At 41.8% G+C, this 16,690-nt stretch overlaps 1 protein-coding gene across 3 annotated transcripts in view; it reads left to right on the top strand.

Annotated features, from left to right (window-relative positions):
- Positions 1–16,690, top strand: part of LOC100166396 (brain tumor protein) — a 72,576-nt gene extending 55,886 nt beyond the window's left edge. For all 3 annotated transcript variants that reach the window (XM_029486697.1, XM_008184058.3, XM_003243932.4), the window contains exon 3: positions 12,972–16,690. In XM_029486697.1, the coding sequence (XP_029342557.1) occupies positions 12,992–15,631 (2,640 nt within the window). In that variant the 5' untranslated portion in view covers positions 12,972–12,991 and the 3' untranslated portion in view covers positions 15,632–16,690. The remainder of the gene's footprint in view (positions 1–12,971) is intronic.

The following is a 16,690-nucleotide window of genomic DNA, read 5'->3' as shown; positions in this document are numbered from 1 at the left end:
TAAGAGCTCAACTCGGTCGTGTGTTGTAGAATAATAAAAACTCGTGTACGACCGGTCGACAACCTTTTGAGCGGCGCGCCGATCCGATGGGGTCGTGTGCGACCAGTTTTTCGTCGAGAACGCTCGCGCGCTTTTTTCTTTTGTCGTAATAGCGGCGGCTGGCAGACGCGACAGCATTGCCGGCCGACCGACCGACATGGCCGGCTGATGGATGGGGTAGGGGTATGGCGGCGGCAGCAGCAACGACGACGACGACGGTCGACCGAGGTTCTTTGTTTCGGACGGATGCTCTCCTCCGCCCGCCGACCGTCGTCCCACACCAATTATTGTTACGGTCGACCGGCGCGGAGAGGCTCTGCCGCCGCCGACGTCACGGTCCATCTCTGCCGAAGATATATAGGTACCTTTGTCCTTCCAACAGGTCGACTACCCCACGTTTATATCTATATTTTTATATGTACATACCATACGCGCGGTACAGGTAATAACGATATTATGTGTATACCACGTTAGGTACTGGGTACTCCCACACACCCACACACATCGGTCGTGAGAAACCTAAAGACGTCTTTAGGTATGATCGTATTTTTCAAAAGGGAACGAAAATATATCAGAGCCGTCCGTGACGGGTGGAAGAGTAGTTGTAGTAGTATTAGTAGTAGTAGTGTAGTAGGGGGCGGACTTTTAATGACCCGCCGCCGGCTTGGAGGTTAGGGTCATAGCGATGTTTTTGTTTTCAAGGACGACTAGACTTTCTCCCGCTGTTGAGTAACGCGCTACGGACGATTTATACGCGTTACTATGTACATAATATTATTATTATTATTATTATTATTATGATTATTATTATGTGGGTATTCATGTGTCGTTTGTAATCTTCTCCTTTCGGAGCGTTTTTATTATTATATTTTTATTTATAACGAACACGCGTTTTGTATTACATCGTACATAGATTTTTATTTAACGCAGTTTTTCGGACGAACGCAATTTTGAAACGTCTGCTTCACACAAATGGACCGTTGGTGGTGGAGGACGCATATTATTATATTTTCCGGAGAATTCGTATGAAATTTAACTTAGGTCCTAAAGTGATTTGTCGTAATGATTCGTCGTCGTCGTCTGTACTCGTTACATTTGTCGTTATTAATAACTATAAGCAATAACATAATATATTAGAGAGGTACGCTGCTGCAGTGTAATATTAGTTGGTTAAAAGTAGTACTAGTTGTTGTACAATAAAGACGTATTGGATTTCTTATTCGAAACACAATCGTAATAATAACGAGCGCGTATATTTCATCATATCCTTAACGACATTGTATAATATCATCGTCGTCGTCCGCCGAGTCGCGTACACGTTATTATGTTTTTTTCTTCTCGTAACTTTTTAAATAATCGTACCGTAAATAAGAAATAAGGCACACACGCATAATACAATATTGTATATTATATCGTAAACTCCTCTACTCGACGTGGCCCTGGTTACGGCCGTGTGCGTGTGTAACAAATAGAGCGACAATTACGTGCCGGGGCCACATGTGTGTAATCCGTCGGGTATATTATTCTTTTTCGTGCCTGGAGGGGGGTGGTGGTCGTGACGAGGAGAGTGACTGAGAGAGAGAAAAAGAACGAAAAAGGAGAGAACGATTACTACCACGATACAAACGCGGCGGCGAGTTAATCCAAACACATATTATATTCTTCTTTGGGCCAAAAACCAGCTGGTTGCCAAGCGTCGTCAGCTACCGGGTGGTACACCCGTTTTCCTTCCTTTTTATTTATTTATTTTTTATCTTACCCATAGCCGTATTTATAGACGCACGCGGTCGTCGTCGTCTCGACGTGCATTACTCCAGCGGCGCAACACACGTGGTCCGTTACTGCAGTCCAAAACGACGCCGTTAATTGGACGTTTTTATTTTCCCTCCGTTCTCGTCGTGTTTTGCCCCGGAATTCTTTTCCTTTTTGTTTACGAAAATTCATAATAATAAAAACTTTATTCATTGTTTGCTCGACGCCGGTGGTTTCCATGGTTTGTAATAGCTGTGTGTGGTTGGTTGGGTTGTGGTGGTGGGGTGACGAGGGGAGATTTCGAACGACTGCGGCGACCGTGTGTGAGCGCGCGACCTGTGTCCTGATCGCCGCCGCCGCCGCATTTATTATTATTATCATTATCATTATGATTATCATTATTATACAAGTACATAACGTATGCGAGTGTAGTGTTCGTGTGTGTTTTGGAACGACGGGGCACGGTGGCACTCACACAATATATTTATATATTATACATATAACATACACACACGTGTTGTGTTCAACGGACTACGTCGATGTCGTTTCTCTCCGTCTCGTTTTATTGATCCCCTTGCGTCGTCGTCGTCGTCGCAGCAATATATAATAATAATATGCGACGCGTCTGTATGGAGGACCTGGCTGGCGCGCGTTCCCAAAATACCCGAGGGGTTCTCAAAACCCGTTTTTGTTTACAGTCGTTTCGATTTCATAGTCGTCGTAAATAATATTCGAACTGTTGCTGCTGGTTCTACTTGCGTTTTTCTTTCCATATTTTAAGTATACGGATGCATACGAATGTTAATATTTTATAATTATAACGAATTGCCTCAAAGATGTTTGCTTTAATAATATTATTATTATTATTTACGTGATATTATTTAGTACAGACATTTTATCCTTGTAACACCACCCTATAATCATCATTCGAAAACTAGTCTGCAACCCCGGTCTCTGCTGCTGCCGCTGATCCAGATGATCGTCATTAAAACTGGTCGGTAATAAACTCGATCCAATGCTCAACACTCGTAAATGTATCTTCTACGGCGTTCGAGTTGTGTGTTTAGTACGCACTGTTGTAGTAGCAATACCGTCGTTTTGGTGAAATCGAATCTATTGCATAAAATCTTGGTAAACATTTTTGGTTATGTCGAATTTATTTTTTATTTTCGTCACCGATATGTACTGTATTCAGAAATACATTTTTTTTGTTCTGTTGGAAATACCAATCGTGTTATCGTCATATTTCCGTTCGTCTTCTAGAAACTAATGATTATTGCTCAACCATTCACACACGACCAATGATTTATTTATATGTTTTTATACTTAGAATTATTAATTAACATTAAATAATATGTATAGCGATTTGTGTGTGTGGCGTTCAGTGACATCACCCGATGACTTAAAATTGTTGTCTGAACGTTTAATCACGTAGTAGCGTGTTTTCCACAAAAATTGTTCGTTTTCCCGAGTTGTTGAGTTAAAAAAAAAAAAATCGTACACGACGACGTCCCCCCAAACACTAATCTAATACGTGCACATTTTATCGCAATCCTCGGGCGGTAGTGCGCTAATACACGAACGCATTTTCCTCCCGTCGTCGACGTTATCTGTAAAAACCATCTATAGTGCCGGTACTTAGGCTTCGGACGTTTCGCTCGACTAATTAATCTGGATTACCAGCCGACCTGCCCGCCGGATACGTTAAAAGTTATCTGTCCCGTCTACTCCTGTTGGGTTTATTTCGTTTATTTATATTCTTTTCCGGCCGGTGACACACACACACACACACGCACACGCACACCCATCCGAAGTATACCATAATATAATGATTATAGTTGTAGCTGTAGGTAGGTTTATAGTTTTCAACCGTCGTCGTCGCCCAGCCGGGTCGGAAACTTTCGTGACGGCGGCGTTTTAAATTTATGCTAATATATTACACTCCGCCGATGCACATGTAATATTATTATCTAACCCCTCCGCCGACCCTCCGTTCGTTTAACACGCGATTGTTGTTTTCCTTTAGATCACACGGGCGCGCGTGTGTAAGTCGCTGTGTGACTCACCGGCGGGCCAGCCGAGCGTGTTGTCTCGTACTCTCGTTACTTACTCCTACGCGCGTGCGCCCGCTCGTATTAGCAATAGGTACTCGACGGCGTGTGTTGTATGCAATTACGTAAATTATGCTCATAATATTATTATTATTATGTATTAAAATAAGGACGGCTTTACAGTAATAATATAATATCGGGTTTACGATCGCGCGAACGAAATCCTTTCTGCGTTGTATATAATATACTGTTGTAGCGATGAGAACATAATATTATATTACATTTTCGAATTATTTCGAAAACTTTTCGGTTTTTCCGTAATGAAGCGCGACGGCCGACGAGATATCGTTGGTTTGTTGTTATACTTGTTTTAGTGTACAACTAACCGTCATCGATCGCGATCGCGGGTTACGACACATCAAATATGTTTATCATAATAATATACACGCACGCATGGTATTTATCACAATAACAATAATATGTCGAAACTCCAGCTCGTTCGTATTTTTTCTTTCCACAGACGACGACGACGATCATGTGCGTTCCACCACAGCGGTGTGCTGTGCGCGCGCTCGCCGGTTTTATTATTATTTCTTGGTGGTGTTCGCACGCTGTCTGTAAACACACTATGAGGCATGAGCGGTGGTAGGGCGGCGGGACCACTTTTATTTTTTTCCCGGGCGTTAACCGCCGCCCAGGGTAGTGGCCGCCGCAACCAGTATTTCTACTACTCGGCGTGTGTTGTCGCAAAGTAATACCATTATTCAATATAATAATTATATTGTAATAATCATATTTACAAAATGAGTTTTCTGTTCGTCGTGCAATCATAATAATAATAATAATAATGATTTGCGCCCACGCCGTAAAGGGGGACTTCAGTATTATACCATTGTACGCATTATAAATTATAATATACTAATATAAATTAAATTGCATAACGATATTACGCGCCGGATTAGGTTTTATTCCGACCTCTACAACAATCCGTCGTTCTTGCGACGCATGGTTATGACATTTTCACTATATTATTATATTATTATTATTGTTATGGTATTAAATGTTATATTATTGGGAATAGTGCAACTATCGTCGGTTACACTGTATTTTAATAACCGGACGAAGAGGCGACGACGGTGCAGTAGTATGGAGTAGTGTGTGCCAAAAACGAGAATTGCGCAATCCGTTATGTGACGAAAAAAATTTGCGATAGACTGCGGTTTTTTTAGACTTACGAGAGAGACCGAGAGGATGACTTATAACGAGAACGGCATTTATTTTGCTTCGGATTACGTCATTTCGTCTCGACGTCGACCCCGTTTGTTGTTTCGACGCGTGTGTTCGAGAAACATAAATATTCTCACCACCACCCTTGCTCTCACCCAACATACAAAAATATTTATAATTTCTTTTCAATCAGCAATTATTGCTTATACCTATGGTTATATCATTTATTTTGAGAACCAATGCGGCAACAAGCACGTGGCGGAAATGCGTTGTCGCGAATACACAATGTACACAATAATATCATCTAATTATTTTTATTATTATCATCATCATTTTTATTGTTTCCCTTTATCCATTACACTATTACACGCGTCTCCTATACGAGTCCTTCGATGACGACCACCGTAGTAGTCGCCGTGTCCGTTTTTTGAATTCGACACGAGCTAACAATATTGGACGTGGTCCTCTAATAGACATACAAGTATTTTTAATGCGCCTGTTATTGTGATGATGAGTATTCATACTATGTCGTCTTCGGCGATGATTTCTTACGTGGGCAGCAGTACACCGGCAGTAATATCGACGAAGCGGTCGATGGATTATTTTAGAAATATAAAAATAATAATAATCTAAACGTTCGTGTGGATTGTCACGAAGTGCGGCCGATTCGCATAAAATAATACGTTCGAGGCGTGTGACTACGTCACGCAGAGTAGTCCAATAGTAGGAACGTTTTCGCAACTCGTTCTCGAACGACCCAAATCTTCCGCTCGTTATACCTACTGCTCGCGTAATACATTAATCGTATTTGCGATTATTATATTTTTCGCGTGCGCGCGTTTTAATTTCGAAATTGACGTCGTCGTCATATGTATACAATAAACTACGGTGGTTGGTTCTTTACCTTGTACAAATAATCATATCACACCGCGATAGTGTTTATTGCGTTAAAAAACGATATTAAAAATATTTTTTTTTTGTACACAATTATAGTTAATTTCTTTGAAGTTAACAATTTTGATCATTTTTTTTTTTCCCAATGAACATTATTCATTCCTTATTTTAAGTGGTAGGTACTACACAAAATGTCGTTTTACTACTCCGCTCATATAAATTTAAATACTTCTAACTTAAACCACTCGTCCTGAATGATAGGCACTCATTACAAGTTACATCATTGTTTTTTTTTTTTTTTTTTTGGAAAAACGTTATTGGTTTTTGAAATAATTGCTGTTCATGATAAATGAATCCCCTGGTTTGTAATATTTTAAACAGGTAACGCCGCGGTGAATGATAATAATTACTAAGACGTCGACGACGACGCGAAGATGATGGATTACACGCGATCCGTGAAGGCTGCTGAAGACGCGTGAAGGGTGGACGCGTATTATGATCGTCTTGTAGAAAGGAAAAGTCGTCGTTGTCGTTGGGCGGCGGCGAGCAGGTCCGGGCGGCGCGGTTTTCCGGCCGAAGACCTTGCGCTTCGCGTGACTAATATACGATTTCCCACTAGTTGCCGCCGCCGGCCCGGTCGATCGCACCGCCGCGGCGTGCACACAAACATGTATCCGTAGGTACGCGTGTTTTCACGCTGTTGTCGCCTCGACGACGATGACCTTCACGGACCGGCGATCGCATGGCTCTTCGGAAATCTCATTTTTTTTTCGTCGTTTAATTTCGATTTTTTTCTCTTCCACGAAACCGTATAGTGTTGTCGTCGTGATGCACACGAGAAATACACACCACACGGCACACACGCAACTCTGTAAATCTTAATATATTATTATTATTATATCTGGGCGAATGGAAAGACATAATATTATGTCGTGCGGCGCACACGCCCGTCGTTGTTGCCGCCACACACAATACGTAACCATAGGCGACGACTTGTATTTTGTTAGAAAGTAGTCCGATCGCGCGCGCGTCTTATTATCATTATTATTATTCTTATTATGTATGAATGTATAATATTGTGTGCGCGCGCTAGACTTATCTGTGCCAATGGGTCATGTTATGTTGTATTATCATCGTTCGTCGAAGGTTGGTAGCAACATAATAATAATAATATTATACTTTACACGGCGCATTATGACGACGAGGAATATATTGGTTATATGGTTGGGTAATTCGCACACGCTCGGCCGTCCGCCACGCGAGTCTAGACATTTCCCGGCTGGACTACCAAAAAATCGCGTTTACAATATCCACAATTTATATCCTCCAGGAATGCCGTGCCCTCGTGGTGGTCAACGCGGCACAATATGTGACGCGCGTTCACGACGACCTCGGTCGGATTTTTGCGATTTCCACTTCTGTATTATAATTTTGCACCGTCCTCGCATCCGCCCCGCATAATCGCTCCGTATGTCATTGGAAGATGCTTTTTTCCCTCGTTTTTGCACCGAATTTCGCGTGGTTTTTTGGGGCCTTGACATACGTGTCGACGGTCGGCTGACGAGGACACTTGCGATTGTTTAACGGACGCGCGAAATACGCCCGACACGACCCAGTAACCCAATTCGTTCTTAATTTCGCGCACATTGACGTGTGGCGCCGGACCGTACTCGAACAAATGTAAAGCGATCGCAATTTATGCAATAATTTCAGTCGTTAATTATCTCTACCTTTCCTAAAGCCGATCATATACATCTTCTGGTGCGTTCGGTTTGTTAGACGCGCAATCGTCAGACGTCAATAATTTACGATGTCGTTTCGCATAATATATAAGCACGCAGAGCGCAGTAAATAATGTGAGTTTTTCTACTGAAATGGATATAATATACGTTTATACTGTGCGTTATTATTTTATGAACACGCTTTCGGCCGTGTTAGGTCATCGGTTTGTATGCGTGCGCGTGCGCGTGTGCGTTGTGTAACATCATAATAATATTATACCAGACCGGATCTGAACCCCATTTATCGCGCATGTAAATATTTTCTCCCGCCACACCGGCGCAGCGTGGATATGCGCGTGCGTTTGTCCCCCGTCTTAAAACGCGCGTGCATCTACGCTGTTATTATTATCGTTTTAATATCATTAATTATCTACATCATATTAGTAGGGGTGCAGTTTCAAAAACGCAAGCGAGCTTTTGGGCGGTAATCGGGAGGACGCCGACCGACGTCGCGTATAATAAATAAAATATATCATATTATTATTATCATACACACGCGGACGACCTGAATCACATTTTCTACATTATTATTATTATTATTTTGTGACCAAACAACGTGCAGTATACCGGCCGACGCCCTGAAACCGTTTTTTCGAAGTTTGCGCGCCGCCTTTCACCGCGCGAAACCCAACAAAAGACCGAGCAGGTGACTGTTATGCTTGCCCGACCAACACGGCCGCCGCCAGGTGCTCCGGCACCCGCTGCCGACAAAAGACTTGTGTGCGTGTTTTTTTCCCGTACAATTACCGCGTTGTTGTTTTGGCAGCGGTTTTCGTATGTCGTATTCTCCATTTGGCGCCACGGTGGAACAAAAGGGGAAAAAAGGTTTTATCCTTCTATTTTTCTCTCCGCCGCTTATTAAACGTTTTGTTTTTCGACGCACTTTCTCCGATGGGAGTAGGTATGTATTGCACTCGCATAATATTATTGTTAATAATATAATATTCAAAAGCTCTCACCCGAGCGTTTGACGGGTTGTTACTATTTCGCGCAACGACGATCGTGTCGATTACCATTTACCAAGCTGATTATGCAAGGGACCACGCGGAAGGCGTTATGTTAATAATATTGTTTTGTTACTTTATAACGAATTATATTAAATAATAGTAGGTATTGTGAAGTTTTCGCCAACTCGTCTTATAACAACTCGCTTCAACAGCCGGTCGTGCGCACGGTATATCGATATAATATATAGGTATAATATTATATCGCTGCAATGGTCATTTAAATTCAGTATTCAACACACACGCGGTCTGCACGTACGCCACGGCTGCCGTGTATTACGACCACGTGTGTGCAGTGTACACGATTCATCGTATCGGCTTGTAAACGAAGACCCCCAACTACCATAACACGTTATTCAATATAATTTGGTATTATGTATAATTTAATGTAGGTACCTACATAATATATATTTATATATAATATTTATAGCAAAGTTATCTATGTGTAGCCGCTGGCGTAAACGCGACGCGTAAAACCGGATCAACACCATACTCGCCGTTGTGTATATACTGTACGAATTTTCTCACTTTCGACCTACCGCAACATTTACGCGCACCAAGGTTAAGGTTCGTATGGAGGTGGTGTCTGACAAACACTGTTGGTCACACTGTATTCCGTCGCCGCGCCGCCACTACCAGCGGGCACACCGCCGCACCACGTTTTCTTCATTCTCAGTTCAGAGGAGTTGTTTTTTATTTTACCCATCATAGATGGCAGTATGACAGTATTATAATATCGTTATTTTGATTGTATTCAAGATAATAGGGTGTGATAGATTTCCAAGAAGACAAAACAAAAATTCGGGTCAAAGCTTAAACAAAAATATAATAAAACAAAATGAGAAAATTGATTGTCGAGTGTCACGATCTGTGTACCTATATACATAATGTGCTCAGTATCCTGGTTAATTAGTAATGTCAATATAATAATTATTAATTAATATAAAAATTAATAATTGTGAAATGTGGCTACTCCCTATTAGGATGAGGCAGTATAGTCATGGTTTCACCTGATGCTTCCGCCAATAGGCTATATTAAATGTATTTTTTCGAACTTGAAGCTTCCAATTTTTCGAAATTTCTGTACCGTAAATATAATAAATCACTTCTGATATATTATGTTATAAAACCGGAAACGTTTCGCAATCGCGTGTACTTGACAACGGTTTTAATATACAACCAGCACTTACCCATCAGCCGTTAGAGTTATAATAGGTCTCAGACCGAGGCTATTCGAACGAAATAATTGTAGTTTTTATTTTCCTCAAACCGCCCTCGATAGTTTTAAACGTATAATAGTGTGTAAAAACAATAATTTTGCGAATTGCGTGGACAGAGTTTGCGTACTTTCTGATTTAAAAAAAGTACGAATTGATTTTTTTTTGTTCATTCCCCCTTCAACAATTCGCGTTGCCGTGTTTTTTTAGGGGAAACGGGAAGTTTATTTTTTTGTCATGAGTTGCGGTCGCCGACCCCAGTTGTCCACACAAGCGCCCGGGCTCAAGGTCCTCCCCCAAGGCGAATCAATAATCCACGTTGTTTCTCCCTGTTGCTTACAAAATTATGCGGATCCGACTTGTGCAGCATTAAAATAAAAAATCATATAATAGTGTACTCTCGTCAAATTAAATTTTTTTTCATGAAAATTATATTCTGTAGTGATGATGTCGGTCGTCGTTGAATATTGGTTCACTATAATATTGTATGAGGTACCCACATAGTTAATTGCCGAAGAGAACGTGCCGTTTATCTGCAGGTTAGGATTTTCCAAGAATCGCGCGCCAGACAACAATAAAAAAGAACAATAATAAAAAAGAATCAAAGAACAACGAGTTATACTGCTAAATAATAATGTGTGCGGGGATAACCGGGCGGGGATAACCGCCCGCCCACGTTTTGTACATTGCAGCTGGACTAGAGGAGCCAAAAGAATATAACGTCTAGACACTGCCAAGGTCGATTGTGCCTGTAAATGTGTGTGTATTTTTTTCTTCGTTGTCGCTATAAAACGTATTGAAGAAGCCTTCAGATTTTAGACCACCCGCAGTAAAAAAAATGTTTGTGGTGAAATTGGGTGTTTGCTATATTATTTATTACTGCATATGCTTCGTTGGTCCCGAAGATTTGACGTTTTTAAATGTTATTTCTAGGCGAAAAACATAAAATTCCCTTCTGTCACAAAGTGAATGCAAGATTTATGAATATTATAATTGGTAAAGGTACTTGAGATTATTGGAAATCTGTAAAATCGTAATAAAAAGGTCTCTTTTGAACAACGTTGAATATTTTCGCTCAGCATATATTTAAACATATATAAATGTAATGTCTTTTTTAATTTGCTACGCATACGCATATTACTATAGTATGAAAATGCGCATCTTGTCATTGTATTATGTTCGGTATCCGGTGAAACGAAGACGATGTATGCACACCGTGCACGTAATACCATTGTTTTAGTTTTATGTACTCGTACGCTGGAGCAACAACTAGTTGCCGTGGAAACGAAGGCGATCGACCCCTAGAATACCGTATTTCTCGCCCCCGCATTGCTGCGTCGTATAATAATGCGTTTTATTCTTGAACCACCCTCACCAACCAAAGTAATAATAATATTATTCGTACGGGTTTTGGCCGGTAAATATATTATATATATATCGAGGTAGCACTACACAGCAGCCGTATCGGATTTGTAAGACGTGCGAACAACTATATGATACAGGGAGGTTTTTCAAAGAACAAAAATTAGCAGTGAAGGGAAAATAGCAATAAAACCGCTTAATAAAAAATCTGCGGGGCGTGGATCCATTTAAAATATTTTTAGTTAATAAATATAAAAGGATAGGGGGAAAATGCGCACAAGGGAACCACCTTTCAGAAGATGGCCCCCCCGTTGTCACATTATTTCTCACAAGTCCCGCCATATTATGTGTTTATACGTCGCGTCCTCACCACCACACAAACCCAAAAGCGGTCTCATTACCCTACAAATTGTTTGGTTCTCATACACGACGGTACAAGTTTGTACATATAGTTTTTCTTACTTGTATAGAAACCCATGTCAGTCATGTGTGTGTCCGAAAAATTATGTTAATCCTTATATAACGTTAATCGACGTATTAACAAAAGCATTTTTTTTTATTTCAACATTTTATTATTTCCTCTCAGGTAGGTGAGCAGTTTATATTTTTTTGTTGTCCCTTGACAAACGTGTTCACTGTTCAAGCTATTGTTGTGCGGAGCAGAAAAATAACGGCAAAACCAACAAACGGGCCACCTCGAGTGGTGTTCGAGTCTTAAATTTTTGATTTTAATAATATAATATGCTCCAACATTGGGGGTGTCAAGAATTCCATGTTTTCTTTTGGAAGATAAACATTTCGACCGCTTTTTATGTTAATGTACCGAAATATAACCACTAATTATTGTACTTATTTATTTATTTATTAATTATTATTAACTCCTAAAGGCCTTTTGTATTTATGTCACTAAATAAAATAACAAATAATATAATATAAGTTATACTACCTATTAATAGGTACATTTTTAGTTTCTTTTTTTTTTTGTTTAAATTTAAATTCACAAACTATCTAAATTTAAAATATCGGTGCTAATATTTTCTTAAATAATTTTGTTTACAAGTTTAAACGGTAAAACGTTTGTTATTATTATAACAACATCAGAAGTTTAACGGTCGGAAATGTTTATGGTTCATTGACCCTTATGACGGTGTGTAGTCACGAACTGAGTGTCAACACAAAAGCTATAGGATGCGCGTGCGCTGCATAGTTAGGGCCAGTCGGTGGGTGGACGCAGGTGATGGCAGAGAGGTCAATGGCGGAAGTGTGCGTTTTCTCCCCGTGGAATCGTGCCGACGATGCTGCGGCATCGGTAACCATGGTAATCCCGCACCGACAATGTATTTATCGGTCGCAATGACTCATAGTTTGAAAATTTAGAAATACACCAAACGCTTGGGCCTTATATTATCCACCTTTATTCTATATATAATATGATATAAACTAGCGAAATAAATTGAAAACGGATGTATATATTATTATTGTTTTGGTGTTTGTTGCTTTTAATAATTGTATTATGTGACGGATTACTCTCAAGCGCAACATTACTTGGGAAAATATAATATTATTAGAATTAGGTAGATCTATCGCTTTTCATTTTAGTAGTATAATAATTTTATTTAACCTGTCGATTTTGATGTGTTACAGATTTAAACCCGTTGGATTAAATGATGGCTTCTCCTACGCCGTCTCTAGATTCGTTATCCGGATTCAACACATTCGGCCCGGACTATAATAGATCGTTGTCATCCAGCCACTCACCAACCGACTCAGATAGCAGCGGCTCGGGCGTGTCCACAGGTGGCAGTGGAACTAGCAACAACACTGGTCCCCGCAAATGCCAGTTGTGCCATGAGATATTCTCAAACCCTCGAGTGCTTCCTTGTCTACATACGTTCTGTCACGCCTGCTTAGAGAATAACCAGGATCAACCGGAGAAGATCACGTGTCCTAACTGTCACCAGGAGTGCATCCTAACAAACCGCGGAATATCCGGACTGTTGCCCGACTTCACTGTTAACGGTTCGATCGAGGTCAACCCGGACAAGTTTGCGGGCGTGTGCAAGGGCTGCAAGAATCTCAACACAAACGTGGTGGCATACTGTTACGACTGTCAGCAAACGTTGTGCGCAAACTGCATGATGGCCCACCAGTTCATGAACTGTTTCGAAGACCACCGTCTGCACGGTCTGACGTTCGAGAACGGCGACGACACGAAGAATGCGTTCATACCGACCAGCGTGGGTGACCGCGTCGTGTTCTGCTCACGTCACAAGAACGAGTCACTGAAGTATTTTTGCCGCACGTGCAACGTGCCCGTGTGCAAGGAGTGCACGCTCAGTGACCATCAGTTCAGCATGCATGACGTGGAGCACTTGAGTGACATTGGCGTCAAGCTTCTGGACATACTCAATGGCACAGTGCAGGAGAGCAAGGTTAAGGCGACCGACATCCGCAATATGGTTAAGAACATTGAACACACATCCAACAAGCTGCAAGTGCAGTACCACAAGGCACAAAACGAGATCAACGAGACATTCGCATTTTACCGGTCCATGCTCGAGGAGCGCAAACAGGAGCTGCTCAAGGAGGTGGAGAGCGTGTACAGCGCCAAGCAGCTGACGCTGAACGAGGCGTCGCAGAAGGGATTGGAGGTAGTGGATAAGATCTATCAGACCGGCGAGTTCGTCGACCGTCTGACTAAAAACGCCAACGTTGTCGAGTGCCTGCTGTTCAAGAAACTGCTGGACTCCAAGCTTCAGTCGCTGATGAGTTACGAACCTGATAACAGCGTGCAGAATATTTGTGACCTGGAATTTGTGTCTAACTACCAGGCCATACAAGTTGGCGTGAGGAACACGTTCGGGTACGTACGGTCCAGCACCGAGTTGGGAGTGATCGGGCCGGGCAAGCAGCCGCCGATCGCCCGCCCAACAAACGGGTCGCTGATGAACGGAAATTCGGCGATCATCTCCAACGGATGCATGAACGGCGGTGGCGTCCCCGCGGACCTGCTACAACAGCACAATGGTGTCACCTGCTCAAACGGAGGAGGCGGTAACGGTGGAGGAATCATCGAACGTCCGTACTCCAACGGACTGACGTCCACCAGCCCACTTTCGTCCGGCCAGTACGACACTAACAACATACTATCCAAGCGGTTCAACAGCGTCAACAGCCTGGGACCGTTCTCGGCCAGCTCGATCGGTGACCTGAATTTGAACGCCATCGGAAACATGAACGGCATCAATGGCATGGGTGGTGGCAACGGTGGTGGTGGTGGTGGTGGCGGCGGCGGTGGAGGTATGAACAGCATCAATCCGTACGAGAAGTGGTCCAACGGCGGAAGTGGTGACATTTTCCAGAACGGCAGCGCAGACTTCCCATTGACCATCGACAACAATGACTCCATACTGGACCTATCCAGCAAATTATTCACCGCGTCCATATTCCCGCCAAAGTCGCAGATCAAGCGGCACAAGATGATCTACCACTGCAAGTTCGGCGAGTTCGGTGCCATGGAGGGCCAGTTCACCGAGCCCAGTGGCGTGGCAGTGAACGCGCAGAACGACATCATCGTGGCGGACACCAACAACCACCGTATCCAGATATTCGACAAGGAGGGCCGGTTCAAGTTCCAGTTCGGCGAGTGCGGCAAACGGGACGGGCAGCTGCTGTACCCGAACCGTGTGGCCGTGGTCAAGCCGTCCGGTGATATAATCGTCACCGAGCGATCGCCCACGCACCAGATCCAGATCTACAACCAGTACGGGCAGTTCGTCCGCAAGTTCGGCGCCAACATTCTGCAGCACCCACGCGGCATCACCGTCGACAACAAGGGCCGCATCGTGGTGGTCGAGTGCAAGGTGATGCGCGTCATCATCTTTGACCAAGCTGGCAACGTGCTGGTCAAGTTCGGGTGCTCCAAGCACCTAGAGTTCCCCAACGGCGTGGTGGTCAATGACAAACAGGAGATATTTATATCCGACAACAGGGCCCACTGCGTCAAGGTGTTCAACTACGAGGGGCAGTACCTGCGGCAGATCGGCAGCCAGGGCATCACCAACTATCCAATCGGCGTGGGCATAAACGCCTCGGGCGAGATACTCATCGCCGACAACCACAACAATTTCAATCTGACCATATTCACGCAGGAGGGCCAGCTGGTGTCCGCCCTCGAGTCCAAGGTCAAGCACGCGCAGTGCTTCGACGTCGCCCTCATGGACGACGGCTCCGTCGTGCTGGCCAGCAAGGACTATCGGCTGTACATCTACCGTTACATTCAAATACCTCCGATGTTAATGTAGATCTCATTATTAAGCATTCCTAAAAATTAAATCGTGTCGCCATGAAAAAAAATTAATGTCAACGGTATTTTTTTTTTTTTTCAAAGAAAATAATCTGTTGACATTTTTTTTTCTTCTCCACCCACCCAAAAACAAGTTGTTCGCTCTCTTTGTGTCCACTGCTCATCACACATTATTTTGTTATGCAAAAAAAAAAAAATGTCGCAGGTTTGTGCGCGTTTATTATATACATTACATATACATACATTTATTATCATTATGTCCTGAGCGTTTAATGCCTGTCAGGAGTACAGTTACATAATTATGTTTTTATTAATTGAGTAAATTATTATTGTTTCATTTTAGCAAATTCACAGTGTAAACCTGTTACATTTTGAGTACTTAAAACCCACAAAAAAATATATGTCAGTTAAAAAAAAAAAAACAAAAAAAAAACCATCTACAGTACACGTTTGTTTTATTATGATTTTTTTTTTTTGTGTTTTTTACCTCTAACTTTTAACGTTTTTAATATTTTAACTTCGCGGGGTTTTTATTCTTTGGATGTTTTTTTTAAATACATATTTTATTGTAACCAGAGGTTAGATTGAAATTCTGAGACTTGTAATTTGTAACTTAAGGACTGTTATTTTGTATTATTATTATGTGAATTAATTATTATTATACATAACTTTTAAAAAGTAGTAGATGAAAAAAAAATAATTAGGCTAGCGAGTGTCTTTGTCCTCTTTAGTGCGCGAAACTTACTTATTTTTGTTATTATTTTTGTATTCATTAAAATGTACTGAAATCCCAGGATAGTTTTCTTACCAACATGCCTTTAAACTAAATTAATTTTAATTTTGTTTAATTGTTTTAATTTTAATATTTTTGTTATTACATCAAAGTATCTGCTCTGATTTGTTGAATCGTTCCTTTCCATGGGACTTTGCTAGTCAAATTTCGGATTCCGAGTCTCCTATTTTTTTTTTCGCCACTTAATGTACGGATACTCGCACCATATTTTTTTAACCTGTATTATTTGAGAAAAAATACCTACCTAAAAATATATTATTTAAG

The sequence above is a fragment of the Acyrthosiphon pisum genome, chromosome A1 (assembly GCF_005508785.2).
Source record: "Acyrthosiphon pisum isolate AL4f chromosome A1, pea_aphid_22Mar2018_4r6ur, whole genome shotgun sequence".
Taxonomy (NCBI): domain Eukaryota; kingdom Metazoa; phylum Arthropoda; class Insecta; order Hemiptera; family Aphididae; genus Acyrthosiphon; species Acyrthosiphon pisum.
The sequence above is the reverse complement of the archived record's forward strand: the minus strand, read 5'-3'. Positions and strand labels throughout refer to the sequence as shown.